The following is a 19,871-nucleotide window of genomic DNA, read 5'->3' as shown; positions in this document are numbered from 1 at the left end:
TAGTCTAACAGCTTCAGCACCCCCAGTCATGCTAACAATGCCTTTGTTTCATCGCCACGGTGACAATGCGCTCCCAGCTCTCCCTCTCGCACACACACACACACTGGCACCCTGTGTTAATCCTGACAGAACAAAGCAAGCAGATCCCCTTGATGGTAATGATAGCATAGCAGCCCCACAAGAACAAAAGGCAGTGTGCACAACCAGTGTTTAATTTCAGCTGGATCCTGCCTGAACAGGATCCTGCACCTCTCCGTTTTGGACTGTTTTGTTCCGTAACCTATTTGGCTGGATCTGGTACCTCTCGTGGCATGAAAAATCATTTATAGTTGCCTATTAATGAGTTGCCTCTTCGTTAATTCTTCTGGCCCCCCAAAAAAATGTAATGTGAAAAAGTAGATTTTCAGCCCTGATATTCTAAGAGGTGATACGAGTTGGGCCGGCCCGGGTTTATGTTTGAGACTAACGCGTGGCCATGGCTGTGTGAGAAGCGCACCTGTATCTCTCACAGAACTAGAATGAGATTCACTTTCTATGATCTCTCTCCCACTCTGCTCTGATAGACAGGAGCCTGTAACTCATCTCTCCAGCGTTGCACTTCATTAATTTATTTCCTTATAGAATCATAGCCGTGCGAAGGGTTTTGGAGGCGCTGCAGCACCCCTGAAAAATTGAAATAAATTTGCTAAAATTATAGAATTACTGCTGTCTGTTATTTCAGCATAGCCTACTACACCATGAGTAGGCCTATAATTTAGCCACAGAGGATCAATAGCTTCTTTAAAAAAATTGCCTAGCTGTGGATTGATTGTGTGTAGCCCAATAACAAGGCATGGCAAATCTGTCAGTGAACAGCATGCAGACAAAACAGGCCTTTTTTTCACACGATTGTATTTGAAAACACAGGTTGGAAACCAAATGGCTCCTGCTGAAAAGAGAAGCCTAATCTGTCTGCTGTAGGCTACCAAAATATTTGATCAACTTCCAAATATTGTTTTACAAAGAAGTAGCACTTTGTGACATTTGCTTATGTAAAAAGAGCTTTATAAATACATTTGATTGATAGGCTATAACAAGAGAGATAAGCTTTTGGCACGAATGCATCGGCCATCACTGGCGAGCGAGTCATTGGGTGAGTCAGTGAAACTGGAAAGCCTTTTTAGGACTATAATTTCCTCCTCATATTGTAGTCTACAACACACCTAGGCCTAGGCTATTGATGGATTCAAGACAAGGTTGTTTTTATTGATCTCAGATTCTCAGTTTGTCAGTGTCAAAGTAGCCTGTAATTTCGACTGCCAAAGTCTCCAGTCATGTAAAATTACATAGAATTGCATGAAATGCGTTTATAAAAGGCCACATTTTTCCCGGACCCTAGGCTACTAAACATTTTCCCCATGTGTGCAACTTCTGTAAGTGCCTCTACTCTACTGCAACTACCAAATGTGATGATATGCATGCAATGCTTTACTTTAAAGGTTTTTTTTTTTTTTGCATTCTGGTACCTCAGAACTCCCCAGGTCACCCCGCTCTCATGCTCACTTTTTGTTCCAGCACCTCCCGTTTTACAAATTAAGCACACATACTGTCACACTGTAGGTGGCTATCTGTCTGATCTCATACACAATGACACTACTCACACATCTGTCTAGACACACAGCTAGGGACTTCTGCTGCTATTGTTGGTCTCGGGCAAGTAGTTTGATAAACATCACCTACAGTGTTTTAGTTGATGTGATGATCCAGGCTCTATAGGAAAGGGAATGTGAGTGAAGAAAACCAGGTTATAGGGTAGGTTATGGCTTATGGGTGTGTCTGCATTGCAACTGGATCTCACATCTATGTCGCACGAAATCCTGCCCATAATCCTGCATTGCAGCATTATTCAGCATCATTTTTGTGCAACCTCAGCTAAACGTGTCTGATACTGTTGGATGACGTGAGCACTACTGTAATACACAGGCTAGACAGGATGTGTGTATTATTGTTTCCTGACTGCTCTATACTTCTAGACCATGATGCATTACCTGACGATGATGATGTGTGTGTGTGTGTGTGTGTGTGTGTGTGTGTGTGTGTGTGTGTGTGTGTAAGGGGGGATACAGCTAGAGTTAAAGCGGAAGCAAATCACACGTGTGTGAATAAGCGAGGTACCCACTGAGTACACACCCTCATCTGTCTCTGGGATAGTGCAGGGGCTTAGAGTGTGTGTACACACAGAGTGGTGACTCATGGTTGAACTCACAGATGTCCTCCCAGACTCACCATGGCCCTAGAGCTGTACAGGCTTAACTACACAGCCAGTCAGCCAGTAGCCAGTCAGTCAACAAGTCAGCCAGTTAGTCAGCCAGTCAACCAGCCAGTCAACCAGTCAGTCAGCCAGTAGCCAGTCAGTCAACAAGTCAGCCAGTCAGTCAGCCAGTCAACCAGTCAGCCAGTCAGCCAGCCAGTCAGCCAGCCAGTCAGTCAGCCAGTCAGTCAGCCAGTCATCCAGTCAGCCAGCCAGCCAGTCAGTCAGTCAGTCAGCCAGTAAGTCAGTCAGCCAGTCAGCCCTGCGTCCTCTAGGAATCCCTCTGTACTGTATCTCTAGGACAGCATCATAGAGCTGGCAGTGCCAGAGTAATATACACCACAGCAAAAAAGAAAAGTCCTCTCACTGTCAACTGCGTTTATTTTCAGCAAACTTAACATGTGTAAATATTTGTATGAACATAACAAGACAACAACTGAGACATAAACTGAACAAGTTCCACAAGGCACCTGCATGTTCCCAGACATTTCTGGGGGGAATGGCCCTAGCCCTCACCCTCCGATCCAACAGGTCCCAGACGTGCTCAATGGGATTGAGATCCGGGCTCTTCGCTGGCCATGGCAGAACACTGACATTCCTGTCTTGCAGGAAATCACGCACAGAACGAGCAGTATGGCTGGTGGCATTGTCATGCTGGAGGGTCATGTCAGGATGAGCCTGTAGGAAGGGTACCACATGAGGGAGGAGGATGTCTTCCCTGTAACGCACAGCGTTGAGATTGCCTGCAATGACAACAAGCTCAGTCTGATGATGCTGTGACACACCGCCCCAGACCATGACGGACCCTCCACTCCAAATCAATCCCGCTCCAGAGTACAGGCCTCGGTGTAACGCTCATTCCTTCGACGATAAACGCGAATCCGACCATCACACCCGTTGAGACAAAACCGCGACTCGTCAGTGAAGAGCACTTTTTGCCAATCCTGTCTGGTCCAGCGACGGTGGGTTTGTGCCCATAGGCGACGTTGTTGCCGGTGATGTCTGGTGAGGACCTGCCTTACAACAGGCCTACAAGCACTCAGTCCAGCCTCTCTCAGCCTATTGCGGACAGTCTGAGCACTGATGGAGGGATTGTGCGTTCCTAGTGTAACTCGGGCAGTTGTTGTTGCCATCCTGTACCTGTCCCGCAGGTGTGATGTTCAGATGTACCGATCTTGTGCAGGTGTTACATGTGGTCTACCACTGCGAGGACGATCAGCTGTCCGTCCTGTCTCCCTGTAGCGCTGTCTTAGGCGTCTCACAGTACCGACATTGCAATTTATTGCCATGGCCACATCTGCAGTCCTCATGCCTCCTTGCAGCATGCCTAAGGCATGTTCACGCAGATGAGCAAGGACCCTGGACATCTTTCTTTTGGTGTTTTTCAGAGTCAGTAGAAAGTCCTCTTTAGTGTCCTAAGTTTTCATAACTGTGACTTTAATTGCCTACCGTCTGTAAGCTGTTAGTGTCTTAACGACCGTTCCACAGGTGCATGTTCATTAATTGTTTATGGTTCATTGAACAAGCATGGGAAACAGTGTTTAAACTCTTTACAGTGAAGATCTGTGAAGTTATTTAGATTTTTACGAATTATTAAGTATTAAGTAAGGACACACTGGGCTTTCCCTAGCATTATCACATCTAGATCATTATATACATTATAGACATATATATACATAACATACTGAGTGAGAGGAAATTGCTTCTTATTGTGTACATTCTCATTATAATAGAATCCCGTAGTCCCGTGTAGCTCAGTTGGTAGAGCATGGCGCTTGCAACGCCAGGGTTGTGGGTTCGATTCCCACAGGGGACCAGTATGAAAAAAAAAAAAAATTATGCACTAACTGTAAGTCGCTCTGGATAAGAGCGTCTGCTAAATGACTATAATGTAATGTAAACCTCACAATATATTTTTTGTTGAATTCAATTTGATTCACTTTGTTTGCTCAGTCCAGCTGCTTTTTCATCTCATTTATCACCAAACAATCAAAAAGGTCTGAGACTGAAGTGGTGACAGTGGCGGTCACAGTGTGTGTGTGCGTGCATTCATGCGTGCGCACGTTGCTGCGTGCGTGCCTGCATGTGTGTGTGTGTGGGAGTGTATGTGCTGTGAAATAGATGCATCCCTGTCAGAGGAGGTGAGTTATGGCATTCGAGGACTAGAATGTTCTCTGTCTGGTCAGGTCTAAGAAAGTATAAGTGGACTGTGACAGCTTAATGAAAGGACCATGGTGTTAACTGCTGGGCTAAATGCCTAATATCTCCCTGAATGGATGCTGTTATTTATGTGACTGTGTAACAGTTGGAACACACTGGCATGCTGTGACAACCAAAGACAAAGACGAGGAAATGTAATCTGCTTTCAAGCAGTTTTTATCACAGATGTGGCTCGACAGCTGCTGAGGGATACAGGCTAGAGTGACAGCCACCCTCTTCCGCCTCCCCTATTCCCCAACAAGATCTCAAGGTTTTACCAATTTGACTTCAGATTCTGATGGTTATCCACGTTTCTCCAAACGTCAAATTTCTAAGTTTCTCCAAACGTGAAAAGTGTTTTTGACACCCTGGGTTGCTCCTCCTGCTCCACATCGTTCTGTTTCTCCAAACATCAAATTTAGAAGTTAGCGAATGGTTAAGTTAATGGTTAAGGTTTGGGATAGGGTTAAAACAAAAAACTAGTGTCTACCACTGAGATTGAACAGGCGACCTTTGGATCCAGAGTCATGGGATTACCACCAAGACTACTTGATGGTAATAGTGCTCACTGTTGCCCCTAGTGGCCTGGTTTTGTAGGCATACAGGGCCTCCCAGATAGCATGAGACCGACCGTCTCGATTCGGTCTTATGTAGCAAAATTGTGTTTTTTACATTGGATAAAAGTAGAGACTCAGAGCTAGAAAATGGTATATCATACACTACAGTTGAGGTACAAAAGGGAAGTAATTCTGCTTTGAAAGTTGATCAACTTGCACTTTTTAGAAAATGGCCCTTGAATGTTTTGGTAAACATTTACATTTTAGTCATTTAGCTGACGCTCTTATCCAGAGTGCATACATTTTCTAACCTACTGGAGACATATTCTTTGTCTACACCCATTCAGCATCGTTCACACCCTCTTAAGCCTTAGTCCCACCCATCTCTTTAAGGATTCACATGTGAGGCCATGTATTAAACAACCAAAGATTTCAAGACTAAAGGCTGGTTTACGAATACCCAAAGCCCAGTGTGTCCTTTATACTACGGGGTGTGTTCGTAATTTCAATCTGGAGTGCCAGAGTGCGCTTTGGGTATTCGTAAACTCAGAGCGTTGTCAGATTGTCCATTCGTAAATTCAGCGTGTTTCACTCTTGGAGCGTTCAGAGCGCACACTGGATGCTCTGGCTGAGGAGTAGGGTTGATCCGAGTGTTCTGACCTAGCAACAGCAGTCAAGCACCCAAATTTACCAGCTACGTCTACCGACAGTTGTCGCAGTGACATCATTAACATTACATTGAAATGGTTACTTGCATAGTGGAGTCTTTTGTTTAGACATGTAGCTAGCTAGCTAAACAATTAACCATAATCTCAATTCATAACGTTACTACCCTGCATGAATCTGCAGGTAACTAACCAACCAGGTTCAATGTTAGCTAGCTAGCTAACATTAGGCTATATCTAGCAATTCAAATGGCTCTGAGATACGAATAATATTACTACACAGATCATACACGTAACGTTAGCTAGCGAGCAAGCCAGCTAACGTTAGCTAGCCAGCTAACAGTACTCTTTAACTTAAAATGAAAACGATTTTCTGACAAAATTAGAAACGTGTAATATATGGAAATGTAGCTAGCAAGACTATCTTACCCATATACATGGATGGACGCTTCTCCCTCTCTGTCACGGATGCCATGGTTGCCCTTGTTTGACGATGTAATCCGGAGACAGGTGTTTTATACAACAGCCTTCTGTGTGTTCTCTTTTCGACTCTCTCTGCATATGTGCAACCAAACGCCAGAATGTTCTCCATCTCCTTAGCTATCATACTCTAATTCCACAGGGCATTCCACTGATTTCAAAACTCGGTCCTCCAGAAAGTGGAGAGCAACACTTTTGCATTTCTACTATGTGATATCTTTTTTTTTTAAGCCACGTTAGAAAGGATTGCCTACACATACTGACCAGCTCATGTTATAGACAGAAGCATGCTACATGGCAGACCAATCCAAAAGTAATCTCTCAGGATGTCCAGCCCAACCAATATCTCACCCAATCATGACTAACAGGAAGGTTCCTGTCTTTTCTGTGGCTAAACCAACTAGGCTCATAATTTAACAATTGTATTCGTATTTACAGATGGCATACAAGTTTGTTATGAAGGCACATGAAAGTTCACATGTTCCAGAAGGCATTTCTGCCAAAAAACACATTTTGACTTTTAAAAAAGTTCAAATGACTCTCCTGTGAAGTAGTGACGCGCGACATACGCCTAGTTTTTGAAACAACTCACATATGAACACGTCTTAAGCAATGCAAAAAAAAACATTTAGAATTACAGGAAATTAGCTTTAAACCTGCAAAATGTGTAGAATAGCAGGAAATTAATATCAGGAAATTTACATTTAGGGGTATTTTATTAGGGAAATTTTTTTGGGGGGGGAATTTCCTAAATACTTTCAATATTATTAATTTCCATGTCGGCTCTATGTTGTCCGGAGCAAAGGAATCCAATTTCAAATTCCCAAAAAGGTGTTCAAAATGTTTAAAAAACTGGCAAAAATGGTTTCTTGTAATATCCCTCTGTAACTTTAAAGAACATTTCTTTCAAAACTTTGATTCCTAAAAGATGTGTCTGGATATTTGGTTTACTCTATCAGATTTGTCTAAAATCCTAAATTAATCAGGAATGAGCAGGGTCAGCTATACCATAAGGACACCTTATTCATGTCCTCCTTATATGTAGTGCAACAAGACCACTCATGGTCTGTAAAGTGCTTTACTTTTGATAGATTTAAACAAACAATGTTGGAATCACCATGGTCACAACCATAAAGTCAACTCCATCTGCCTGATAGATTAAAATAGAATATGAATTGTGGTTCAAATATGTTACATTTAATTAGGTTTTAGAGTCATAAAGCAACTGAGGAAAAACTAAATTGCTACATTGTACACCACTTGAATGGTGTACAAACTCTGTCAGGTTTTTGTCTAACGTCAACTACATCAGAGCGGTGAAAGATCTGATAGAATGGTAATGTTTTTATTGGGGATTTTAAAATGAATCATTTTCTATATTTTAATTTCGTTTGTATTGAACTTTTATTTTTAGAGGCAAAGATATGTCGGTTTTGAGTATCTGTTGTCAACTCTACCAGTGGCTTGTCAACTCTGTCACTGATATATATTATTTTTTAATCACTGTTCTACAACATATGCTTAAACAATTGAAGCATTTGCTGTGCTAGACGTAAGGGATAATGTTTGCTTTATAAATGTTTTATGTTCTAAATCTAGAAAAACATGCCAAAATGTTAACGAAATTAGCCCTGGAGCTAATTTATATATTTGTGCGTCTGTAACTTTCTCACTCATAATTATTCACGATTCATTCAGGACTATACTTAATCAGGGTAGCATCCACACACTAAGTGTTTAGAAACATATTATATTCTTATTTACAATAAAAGTGACTCCAAAATTACACAATACATTATTTACCATTCATTTCTATTGGGCACAAAATAATCTGAAACACATCCAAAAGAAACAGAAAATGCATCCAACAAGTTTGTATAGTCAAAAGCTTGATGTATTCATTGCGTGCTAGGAATATGGGACCAAATACAACATTTTTGTCTAATACACATAAATTATAAGTGAATTTGTCCCAATACTTCTGCACCCTAAAAATGGGGGCACTATGTACAAAAAGAGATGTAATTTCTAAATGGTTCACCCGATATGGATGAAAATACTATCAAATTAAATCGGACAGTCTGCACTTTAACTTCATAGTCACTGTATCATTTCAGTACAGAGCCAAAACAACAAAAAACGTGTCACTGTTCCAATACTTTTGGAGCTCACTGTATATACACTACCGGTGAAAATTATTTTTCTTAATTTTTACTATTTTCTACATTGTAGAATAATAGTGAAGACATCGCAACTATGGAATAACACATATGGAATCATGTAGTGACCAAAAAAGTGTTAAACAAATCAAAATATATTTTATATTTGAGATTCTTCAAATAGCCACCCTTTGCCTTGATGACAGCTTTGCACACTCTTGGCATTCTCTCAACCAGCTTCACCTGGAATGCTTTTCCAACAGTCTTGAAGGAATTCCCACATTTGCTGAGCACCTGTTGGCTGCTTTTCTTTCACTCTGCGGTCTGACTCATCCCAAACCATCTCAATTTGGTTGAGGTCAGGGGATTGTGGAGGCCAGGTCATCTGAGGCAGCACTCCATCACTCTCCTTCTTGGTAAAATAGCCCTTACACAGCCTGGAGGTGTGTTGGGTCATTGTCCTGTTGAAAAACAAATGATAGTCCCACTAAGCCCAAACCAGATGGGATGGCGTAACGGTGCAGAATACTGTGATAGCCATGCTGGTTAAGTGTGCCTTGAATTCTAAATAACTCACCGACAGTGTCACCAGCAAAGCACCCCCACACCATAACACCTCCTCTTCCATGCTTTACGTGGGAAATACACATGCGGAGATCATCCGTTCACCCACACCGCGTCTCACAAAGACACGGCAGTTGGATCCAAAAATCTCAAATTTGGACACATTTCCACCGGTCTAATGTCCATTGCTCGTGTTTCTTGGCCCAAGCAAGTCTCTTCTTCTTATTGGTGTCCTTTAGTAGTGCTTTCCTTGCAGCAATTCTACCATGAAGGCCTGATTCACACAGTCTCCTCTGAACAGTTGATGTTGAGATGTGTCTGTTACTTGAACTCTGTGAAGCATTTATTTGGGATGCAATTTCTGAGGATGGTAACTCTAATGAACTTATCCTCTGCAGCAGATGTAACTTTGGGTCTTCCTTTCGGCGGTCCTCATGAGAGCTAGTTTCATCATAGCGCTTGATGGTTTTTGCGACTGCACTTGAAGAAACTTTCAAAGTTCTTGAAATTTTACGGATTGACTGGCCTTCATGTCTTAAAGTAACAATGGACTGTCGTTTCTCTTTGCTTATTTGAGCTGTTCTTGCCATAATATGGACTTGGTCTTTTACCAAATAGGGCTATCTTCTGTATACCCCCACCTACCTTGTCACAACACAACTGATTGACTCAAACACATTAAGAAGGATAGAAATTCCACAAATTAACTTTTAAGAAGGCACACCTGTTAATTGAAATGCATTCCAGGTGACTACCTCATCAAATCAAATCAAATCAAATGTATTGGTCACATACACATGGCTAGCAGATGTTATTGCGAGTGTAGCGAAATGCTTGTGCTTCTAGTTCCAACAGTGCAGCAATATCTAGTAATATCTAACAGTTCCACAACAAAAACCTAATACACACAAATCTAAGTAAAGGAATGGAATAAGAACATATAAATATATGGATGAGCAATGTCATTATCAAAGTGGCATAGGCTAAGATGCAATAGATAGTATAGAATACAGTATATACATATGAGATGGGTAATGCAATATATGTAAACATTATTAAAGTGGCATTATTAAAGTGACTAGTGTTCCCTTTATTAAAATGCAGTGATTTTCAAGTCTGTATGCAGGCAGCAGCCTCGCCGTGCTAGTGATGGCTGTTTAACAGTCTGATGGCCTTGAGATAGAAGCTGTTTTTCATTCTCTCGGTCCCAGCTTTGATGTACCTATACTGTCCTCGCCTTCTGGATGATAGCGGGGTGAACAGGCTGTGGCTCGGGTGGTAGTTGTCCTTGATTATCTTTTTGGCCTTCCTGTGACATCGGGTGCTGCAGGTGTCCTGGAGGGCAGGTAGTTTGCCCCCGGTGATGCGTTGTGCAGACCGCACGACCCTCTGGAGAGCCCTGCGGTTGTGGGCGGTGCAGTTGCCGTACCAGGCGGTGATACAGCCCGACAGGATGCTCTCAATTGTGCATCTGTAAAAGTTTGTGAGGGTTTTAGGTGACAGGCCAAATTTATGCAGCCTCCTGTTGCGCCTTCTTCACCACACTGTCTATGTGGGTGGACCATTTCAGTTTGTCAGTGATATGTACGCCAAGGAACTTAAAACTCTCCACCTTCTCCACTGCTGTCCCGTCGATGTGGATAGGGGGGTATTCTTCTGCTGTTTCCTGAAGTCCACGATCGTCTCCTTCATTTTTAAAAACGTTGAGTGAGAGGTTATTTTCCTAGCAAAGACATCAAAACTATGAAATAACACATATGGAATCATGTAGTCCACAATCATCTCCTTTGTTTTCTTAAACAATTTTTTTTTACATTGAGTGAGAGGTTATTTTCCTGACACCACACTGGTTGAGAGAATGCCAAGAGTGTGCAAAGCTGTCATCAAGGCAAAGGGTGGCTATCTCTACAGATCCTCTCAAGCTCTGTCAGGTTGGATGGGGAACATCGCTGCACAGCTATTTTCAGGTCTCTCCAGAGATGTTCGATCAGGTTCAAGTCCGGGCTCTGGCTGGGCCACTCAAGGACAGTCAGAGACTTGTCTCGAAGCCACTCCTGCGTTTTCTTGGCTGTGTGCTTAGGGTCGTTGTCCTGTTGGAAGGTGAACATTCGCCCTAGTCTGAGGTCCTGAGCGCTCTGGGGCAGGTTTTCGTCAAGGATCTCTCTGTACTTTGCTCCTTTCATCTTTCCCTCTATCCTGACGAGTCTCCCAGTCCCTGCCACTGAAAAACATCCACACATCATGATGCTGCCACCACCATGCTTTACCGTAGGGATAGTGCCAGGTTTCTTCCAGACGTGACGCTTGGCATTCATGCCAAGGAGTTCAATCGTGATTTCATCAGACCAGAGAATCTTGTTTCTCATGGTCTGATAGTCCTTTAGGTGCCTTTTGTCAAACTCCAAGTGGGCTGTCATGTGCCTTTTACTGAGGAGCGGCTTCCGTCTGGCCACTCTACTGTAAAGGCCTGATTGGTGGAGTGCTGCAGAGATGGTTATCCTTCTGGAAGGTTCTCCCATCGCCACAGAGGAACTCTGGAGCTCTATCAGAGTGACCATCGGGTTCTTGGTCACCTACTTGACCAAGGCCCTTGTCCCCCGGTTTTCTTAGTTGGGTATTGTGTGTAGATTGAGTAAAAAATTTTTTTGAATCAATTTTAGAATAAGGCTGTAATGTAACAAACTGTGGAAAAAGTCAAGGGGTCTGAATACTTTCCGAATGCACTGTATATATAACATTTTGGTGGGTTTGGGGGGGGGGGGTGCCCTTGCTCGGACCTTGCTACGCCACTGTGTGTGTGTGCGTGTGTGTGTGTGTGTGTGTGTGTGTGTGTGTGTGTGTGTGTGTGTGTGTGTGTGTGTGTAATATGAGCAGAGGAACAAAGGGAAGCTGAGGAAACTTGAGACATGCGTCACGATCTCACATGGCAGTGTCGGCTTGTCCTCTCATCTCCTAGGGACTAGTGACACCAGTCAGTCAAGAAGATCCGGTGGGGGAGAGGGCAGCCAGTTTCTGTATATTGTGATAGGAATCCTACCACTCCATTGCTCCCAAATGATTTAGCACAGTCGTTCATATTGCCATTCAACGCTCAGAATACGCTCAGTTGTGTGCTTTTCTACTCAATGATCTACATAGGAATGTGAATAGGTTTGATTGCTTTTGAACAATCCCTGCCCTTAAGGGCCATTTTGAGTGTATAGGCTAGCTTTGCTATGGTTCATTTATACTGTAAGTATTGATATCTCTCTTCTCCCATGAAAGTCAATAGGACTGCTTTTGTCTTCTCCTGAACACAGTGAAAAGCCTCGTCACACACACAGGCTGGCAGGCAGGCAGGTATCTCTATGCACTCTCCCGCTTGCTGCTGTTGTGGCACTGGCACTGTAGCCCTGCCTCTGTTTGTTTAGGCTGCTTGTGTACATTCTGAGACTGGGTAGGCAAAGCAGGAAGAACATGCAATGTTTACTTCTTTGCTCTGCACAAGGTTTCACTGTTGGCACTGTTTGTTTACTGACTTTCTCTCTCACCACTGCTGGGTAATAAGACACTGGCTGTGGGCTTTTTTTTCAAACAGTCTAAAGACATTTAGTTACCGTAATTTTCGGACTATAAGCCGCGCCTTTTTTCCCATTTTTCGACCCTGCGGCTTATATAACGGTGCGGCTAATCTATGGATTTTTACAGCTAACGGCCACTAGAAGACCTCCTAAATCTATGGATTTTACAGGTTACAGTCCACCAACTTTAACTCTATGGGCTCTATGACCGGTCCGCTCCCCCCACCTTTAAGCGGCGGGCTCCAGCAGGAAAAGCTGGAGGCCGGAAAAGAGTGAGACAGGTAGCGCGAAAGTAAAAGTGGAACCGAGAGTGGTACGAGAGACAGAATGAGAGACAGAACGAGAGCAAGACAGACAGACATTACGAGAGCGAGACAGTTTGTCTCTTTCCCGACAATCCCCTCTGTGCACGAACCCTTACATATGGTAATTAAACATTAAAACACCTGCGGCTTATAGTCCAGTGCGGCTTATATATGTACACATCATTCAATTTAGCTGCTGCGGCTTATACTTCGGTGCGCCTTATAGTGCGGAAAATACGGTAATTACTTTTCATAAGAAAGCCAATGGTAATGGGTCAGGGAGAGACTGCAAATAGGCTTTCTCGGCCACACCTTTTTGTTACCTGATGCCAGTGATTCACAATAAATACCAGGAATTGGCATGCTATTGTTCTTCCTTCTTTGGGGGCTGCTTAGTTTACAGTTAACACTATACAACTATCTATAGGCTCAACATAATATTATCCATTAGTATCTACTGTGGGCTAAGAAGCCCCATGATGTCATAATACAGTCTTGATGTGGGCCTACCCTTCCTGACCTCTATAATGCCTCACTTTAATACAGTAGATCTGCTCCAGTGTAAATGCTTCTTTACACTACAACTACCTTGTTGGCCCATTGAGAGGGATGTGTTGAATTGTTTTCACGTGTAACAGAGCGCGATCTAAGAGCAGAGAGAGCGATGAGGGGTAGAGAGCGAGGACACGGAACGCTTTCTCACGGCAACGGTCTCCACGGCGATGGTGTGACCCACATATCCCCTCTCTCTCATTGTCCTCGGAGACGTGGCAGCTGTTTTGGGGCGGGGGGAGACGAAGACGGCGGCTGTGGCGGGCGGGTTGTAATGTCACTTGGATGGAATCAGAGTGTAGTGGAGATTGCACTGGAGATAATGCTCTGCTTCACCTTGCCTGCTGAATGTGATATGGCAAAAGGAGAGAGAAAGAAGGTGTGTGTGTGTGTATGGTGTGTGTATGCACGCCTGTGTTTGTGGTTGTGCGTAGTTGAGTGTGTTTGTGCAGTATCTGTCTATATGTATATATCTGCCATGCATGTGTCTGTAAATAGCCTTCATCCATTACACTTTCTCTCTCAGCCAGGAGAGGAATGCCCCAGACTGTGTGCCCAGCAGCAGGCACTATGTTCACCCCCAGTGGCTTCAGCCCACACCTGGCCTCCACCTGCTCTGAGGCTGACCCGGTGACCGAGCCTGAGGATGAGGGGGGCCCTCAGGAGGCCCGGGGGCCTGGGGCTTGCCTGGCCGACGGACCCCCCATCACCTCTGCCTCACTGGACACTCTCATCCAGCACCTGGTGCCCACCACAGACTACTATCCAGAGGTAAACAACTATTAGAGGGCCAGTCATGTACTCTGGTTGTACTGGCCACAGCATCAGTAGTAGAAATAGGAATAGTAACCGCAATAGTAATGTTAATGATAATGTAAATACTATATGTGTTTCCTTACACAGAAAGCCTATGTGTTTACGTTCCTGCTGAGTGCTCGTCTGTTCATCTCTCCTCCTGAGCTGCTGGCCAGACTCTGTGAGACCTGCATCAAACAACAGCAGCTGGACCAGAGTCCACTGGACATGGTCAGTACACACACACATGCACGCATACTGACAACACGCACCTACTGACCACTTATACACAGAGTCCTCTCAACACGGTCAGTACTGCTTGAACACACTTACACAGTCACTCAACACACACAGCTACTGCTGATCACTTCTACATACCTACTGAAGGCTTTCCTTCCCAGTGTCTCTGACTGTATCTTCTTCTCCTGTGTCTCCCCCCAGGCTAAAGTGAGGAAGTTTGGTCCCAAGATCCTGCAGCTGCTAACAGAGTGGACAGAGACGTTCCCCACAGACTTCAGAGAGGAGAAGATGGTGGGCCTGTTCAAAGACATTATCCACAGGATAGCACCCTGTGATGAGGTGAGGAGGAGAGAGAGAGGTGGAGGATGGGAGGGAGGGAGGCTACCCTCCATAGTCTCAGAGACTAGACTGAGAGCAGGGTGAAGGTGTGTGGCACTCAGAATGTACAAAACAGTGCAATGTTATACAATCCTGTTCCACTGCATTACAGGTGAGAGAGAGGGATAGGGAGAGAGTGAAGAGAGAGAGAGAGAGAAAAGAGGAGGGACAGAGAGAAAGAGAGAGGAGAAGAGAGAAAGAGCAACAAGGGGAGGGGTTTTGGCATTTGCTCTGCAGCCTCAGGGAAAGAGAGAGAAAGAGATGGATGATGATGGAGGTAGAGAGAGGGATGGAGGATGGAGAGCAGGAAGGGGAGGAAGCGAGGGAGGAAGAGGGATGGAGAGAGAGCAGGAGGAGGCTGAGGGAAACACAACACACACTCACTCACACACACAGAAGAAACAATGGTGTGAAAGCAGGGTGTGAACTGTGAAGGAGAGGGATGGTCTGGATAGATGATGATGATGATGATGATGATGATGATGATGAGGATTATTGTTATTTTTCATCTCCTGATGATGATGCTAATGTTGAACATCATTAATATGTTTATGATCATTATAATGTCCTCCCCAGGCGTACTGGAAGACACTGAATCAGGTCCTGCAGACCCTGAGCCAGAAGCTGGCAGCCATCGCCCAGGGAGAGGAGAGCATTGTCAAAGTGAACGCCTCCTCAGTCTCCTCAATCTCTGACAAGCTGGTGGCCTTCAAGACCAAGTCTCCACCCATCCAGAAGGACATGCTAACTATCTGCAATGACCCTTACACACTGGCACAGCAACTCACCCATATAGAACTGGTAAGGAGATGGGGAGGAAGGATAGGATGGGAGAAGGGGGTTAAATAGAGGAGAGAGAGAGAGAGAGAGAGAGAGAGAGAGAGAGAGAGAGAGAGAGAGAGAGAGAGAGAGAGAGAGAGAGAGAGAGAGAGAGAGAGAGAGAGAGAGAGAGAGAGAGAGAGAGAGAGAGAGAGAGAGAGAGAGAGAGAGAGAGAGAGAGAGAGAGAGAGAGAGAGAGAGAGAGAGATAATGAGAAGGGAAGAGGAAGGGGAAAAGAAGGAGAGAGAGAAGCAGAGATGAAAGAGAATGAGAGAAGGGTGTGATGTAAGGGAGAGAGATTTGTTTGTCCGTCCGTCCATCCATTCGGGTTGGTGTGTGTGTGTGTGTGTGGGCGGGGTGTGTGTGTGTGTGTGTGATTATAAGTGCCGTCCTCTGCAGGCCTGAGTAAGCATGTACTCTCATCTGATAAGTATGACATCATCTCAGAAGTCAGTGGTTTGCCCGAGGCGTTTAACAAAGGGAATTAAACCGCAGTGGATATATGCGACCTGACAGCTTTACAATCCACAGCACAGCACACACACACACGCGCACACACACATCCTGGGTAATGCGCAATCTCTCAGACATACTGTAAAACTGACAAACTGTCAAGTGCTTATCAGAGTACCAAAATGCCTGCATTCTGGCTGAAAGAGCAGGACCGAGAAGCTGATTTAGAAATCGACGGCTTTGGGTTGCCTGTGCGCCAGGACCGTGATGTATAAACAATGGGCAAAGCACAAGGTGGAAAGGTCTGCCTCTACATTAATAATCTAATGGCGCCGAAGAAGATGGCAGCCGTTTTACCGCCTTCTAACCAATTGTACTATTATGTGTGTTTTTTCGCGTTATTTGTAATTTATTCTGTACATAATGTTTCTGCCACCGTCTCTTATGACCAAAAAGAGCTTCTGGGTATCAGGACAGCGATTACTCACCTCGTATCGGACAAAGATTTTTTCTTCAACGAGTCGGACGCGAAGGATGTCCTACAGACACCCGACAAGGCCCAAATCCCCGTCATTCGCATGAGAAAGAGACAGAGATATCGTGGACGTAGGTCGGGGTGCCTTGTAAGGATCTGACGGCGAGCAAGTAAACTGCCTCTTCCATCAATTCTATTAGCCAATGTTCAATCATTTGAAAATAAATTAGATGACCTAAGATTATGGTTATCCTACCAGCGGGACATTAAAAACTGTAATATCTTATGTTTCACAGAGTCGTGGCTGAACGACGACATGGATAACATACAGCTGGCGGGATATACGCTACATTGGCAGGATAGAATGGCGTGGGGGTGGCGGTCTGTGTATATTTGTAAACAACAGCTGGTGCATAAAATCTAATACTAAGGAAGTCTCGAGGTTTTGCTCGCCTGAGGTAGAGTATCTCATGATAAGTTGTAGACCACACTAATTACAAAGAGAGTTTTCATCTATATTTTTCATAGCTGTCTATGCAGGTACTAAGATTGCACTCAATGACCTGTATAAGGCCATAAGTAAACAGGAAAACACTCATCCAGAGGCTGCGCTCCTAGTGGCCGGGGATTTTAATGCAGGGAAACTTAAATCTGTTCTACCTAATTTCTACCAGCATGTTAAATGTGCAACCAGAGGGAAAAAAAACTCTAGACCACCTTTACTCCACACACAGAGACGCGTACAAAGCTCTCCCTCGCCCTCCATTTGTCAAATCTGACAATAACTCTATCCTTATGATTCCTGCTTATAAGCAAAAACTAAAGCAGGAAGCACCAGTGACTCAGTTAATAAGGAAGTGGTCAGATGAAGCAGATGCTAAGCTACAGGACTCTTTTGATAGTACAGACTGGAATATGTTCCGGGATTCTTCCGATAGCATTGAGGAGTACACCACATCAGTCACTGGCTTCATCAATAAGTGCATCGATGACGTCGTCCCTCACAGTGTACATATCCCAACCAGAAGCCATGGATTACAGGCAACATCAGCACTGAGCTAAAGGGTAGAGCTGCCGCTTTCAAGGAGCGGTACTCTAACCCGGACGCTTATAATAAATCCCGCTATGCCCTCCGATGAACCATCAAACCGGCAAAGAGTCAATACAGGACTAAGAATTAATCGTACTACACCGGCTCTGACGCTCGTCGGATGTGGCAGGGCTTGAAAACCATTACAGACTACAAAGGGAAGCACAGCCGCGAGCTGCCCAGTGACACGAGCCTACCAGACGAGCTAAATCACTTCTATGCTCGCTTCGAGGCAAGCAACACTGAAGCATGCATGAGAGCATCAGCTGTTCCGGATGACTATGTGATCAAGCGCTCTGTAGCCGATGTGAGTAAGACTTTTAAGCAGGTCAACATTTAGACGGATTACCAGGACGTGTACTCCGAGCATGCGCTGACCAACTGGCAAGTGTCTTCACTGACATTTTCAACATGTCCCTGACTGAGTCTGTAATACCAGCATGTTTCAAGCAGACCACCATAGTCCCTGTGCCCAAGAACACTAAGATAACCTGCCTAAATGACTAATGACACGTAGCACTGACGTCTGTAGCCATGAAGTGCTTTGAAAGGCTGGTCATGGCTCACATCAACACCATTATCCCAGAAACCCTAGACCCATTCCAATTTGCATACCGCCCCAACAGATCCACAGATGATGCAATCTCTATTTCACCACACTGCCCTTTCCCACCTGGACAAGAGGAACACCTACGTGAGAATGCTATTCATTGACTACAGCTCAGCGTTCAACACCATAGTGCCCTCAAAGCTCATCACTAAGCTAAGGACCCTGGGACTGAACACCTCCCTCTGCAACTGGATCCTGGACTTCCTGACGGGCCACCCCCAGTTGGTAAGGGTAGGTAACAACACATCTGCCACGCTGATCCTCAACACGGGGGCCCCTCAGGGGTGCGTGCCCAGTCCCCTCCTGTACTCCCTGTTCACCCGTGACTGCATGGCCAGGCACGACTCCATCACCATCATTAAGTTTGCCGACAACACAACAGTGGTAGGCCTGATCACCGACAACGATGAGACAGCCTATAGGGAGGAGGTCAGAGACCTGGCCGTGTGGTGCCAGGATAACAACCTCTCCCTTAATGTGATCAAAACAAAGGAGATGATTGTGGACTACAGGAAAAAAAAGAGAACTGAGCACGCCCCCATTCTCATCGACGGGGCTGTAGTGGAACAGGTTGAGAACTTCATGTTCCTTGGTGTCCACATCACCATCAAACTATCATGGTCCAAACACACCAAGACAGTCGTGAAGAGGGCACGACAAAGCCTGTTCCCGCTCAGGAGACTGAAAAGATTTGGCATGGGTCCTCAGATCCTCAAAAAGTTCTACACCTGCACCATCCAGGACCTCTATACCAGGCGGTGTCAGAGGAAGGCCCTAAAAATTATCAAAGATTCCAGCCACCCTAGTCATAGACTGTTCTCTCTGCTACCGCACGGCAAGCAGTTCCGGAGCACCAAGTCTAGGTCCAAAAGGCTTCTTAACAGCTTCTACTCCCAAGCCTTAAGACTGCTGAACAGTTAATCATGGCTAACCGGACTATTTGCATTGCCCCCCCATCCCACCCCAACCCCCTCTTTTACGCTGCTGCTACTCTGTTTATTATTTATGCATAGTCACTTTAACTTTACCCACATGTACATATTACCTCAATTACCTCGACTAACCGGTGCCCCAGCACATTGACTCTGTACCGGTACCCCCTGTATATAACCTCCCTACTGTTATTTTATTTTACTGCTGCTCTTTAATTATTTTTCTTAAACTGAATTGTTGGTTAAGGGCTTGTAAGTAACCATTTCTCTGTAATGTCTACACCTGTTGTATTCGGCGCATGTGGCAAATAAAAATTGATTTCATTTAAACGATCGTGCAACACGTGGTTGTACGTGAGAGCGTGTGTGACCCAGATATTAAACTTTTATCGGTCTCACTTCGGCCCGTTTTCTTACCATGGGAGTTCCCCCAGATATTATCACGCCGGTCTACATCCATTCTAGAGCTAACGTGGACAAGGCGACGGACACCATCTCCCGGACCGTGCAAAGGTTACAGTACAACTCCCTGATGCTCCAAATCTTGTTATGGGTGACTTTAATCACTGTTGGCTGAAAAAAATCTCTCAATCATTACCAATATGTCACTTGCCTTATAAGACATGGCAACGTGTTAGATTTGTGTTATGGGACAGTAAATGGGGTGTATAAATCCATTGCCAGAGCTCCACTGGGCTTGGCTGACAATAACACTGTTTAACTCGTTCCCACCTACAAACCTGTGCTG

The 19,871-nt window shown here is 44.7% G+C and overlaps 1 protein-coding gene across 1 annotated transcript in view; it reads left to right on the top strand.

Annotated features, from left to right (window-relative positions):
* The window catches only part of LOC311107475 (ras-GEF domain-containing family member 1C-like), a 51,222-nt gene that overhangs the window by 16,415 nt on the left and 14,936 nt on the right, over positions 1–19,871 (top strand). Inside the window, exons 2-5 of the mRNA XM_084149971.1 lie at positions 13,858–14,102; positions 14,235–14,357; positions 14,568–14,705; positions 15,321–15,545. Coding sequence (XP_084006097.1) covers positions 13,869–14,102; positions 14,235–14,357; positions 14,568–14,705; positions 15,321–15,545 — 720 coding nt within the window. The 5' untranslated portion in view covers positions 13,858–13,868. The remainder of the gene's footprint in view (positions 1–13,857; positions 14,103–14,234; positions 14,358–14,567; positions 14,706–15,320; positions 15,546–19,871) is intronic.

Source organism: Coregonus lavaretus (genome assembly GCF_964263955.1).
Source record: "Coregonus lavaretus genome assembly, chromosome: 32".
NCBI lineage: Eukaryota > Metazoa > Chordata > Actinopteri > Salmoniformes > Salmonidae > Coregonus > Coregonus lavaretus.
The sequence above is the reverse complement of the archived record's forward strand: the minus strand, read 5'-3'. Positions and strand labels throughout refer to the sequence as shown.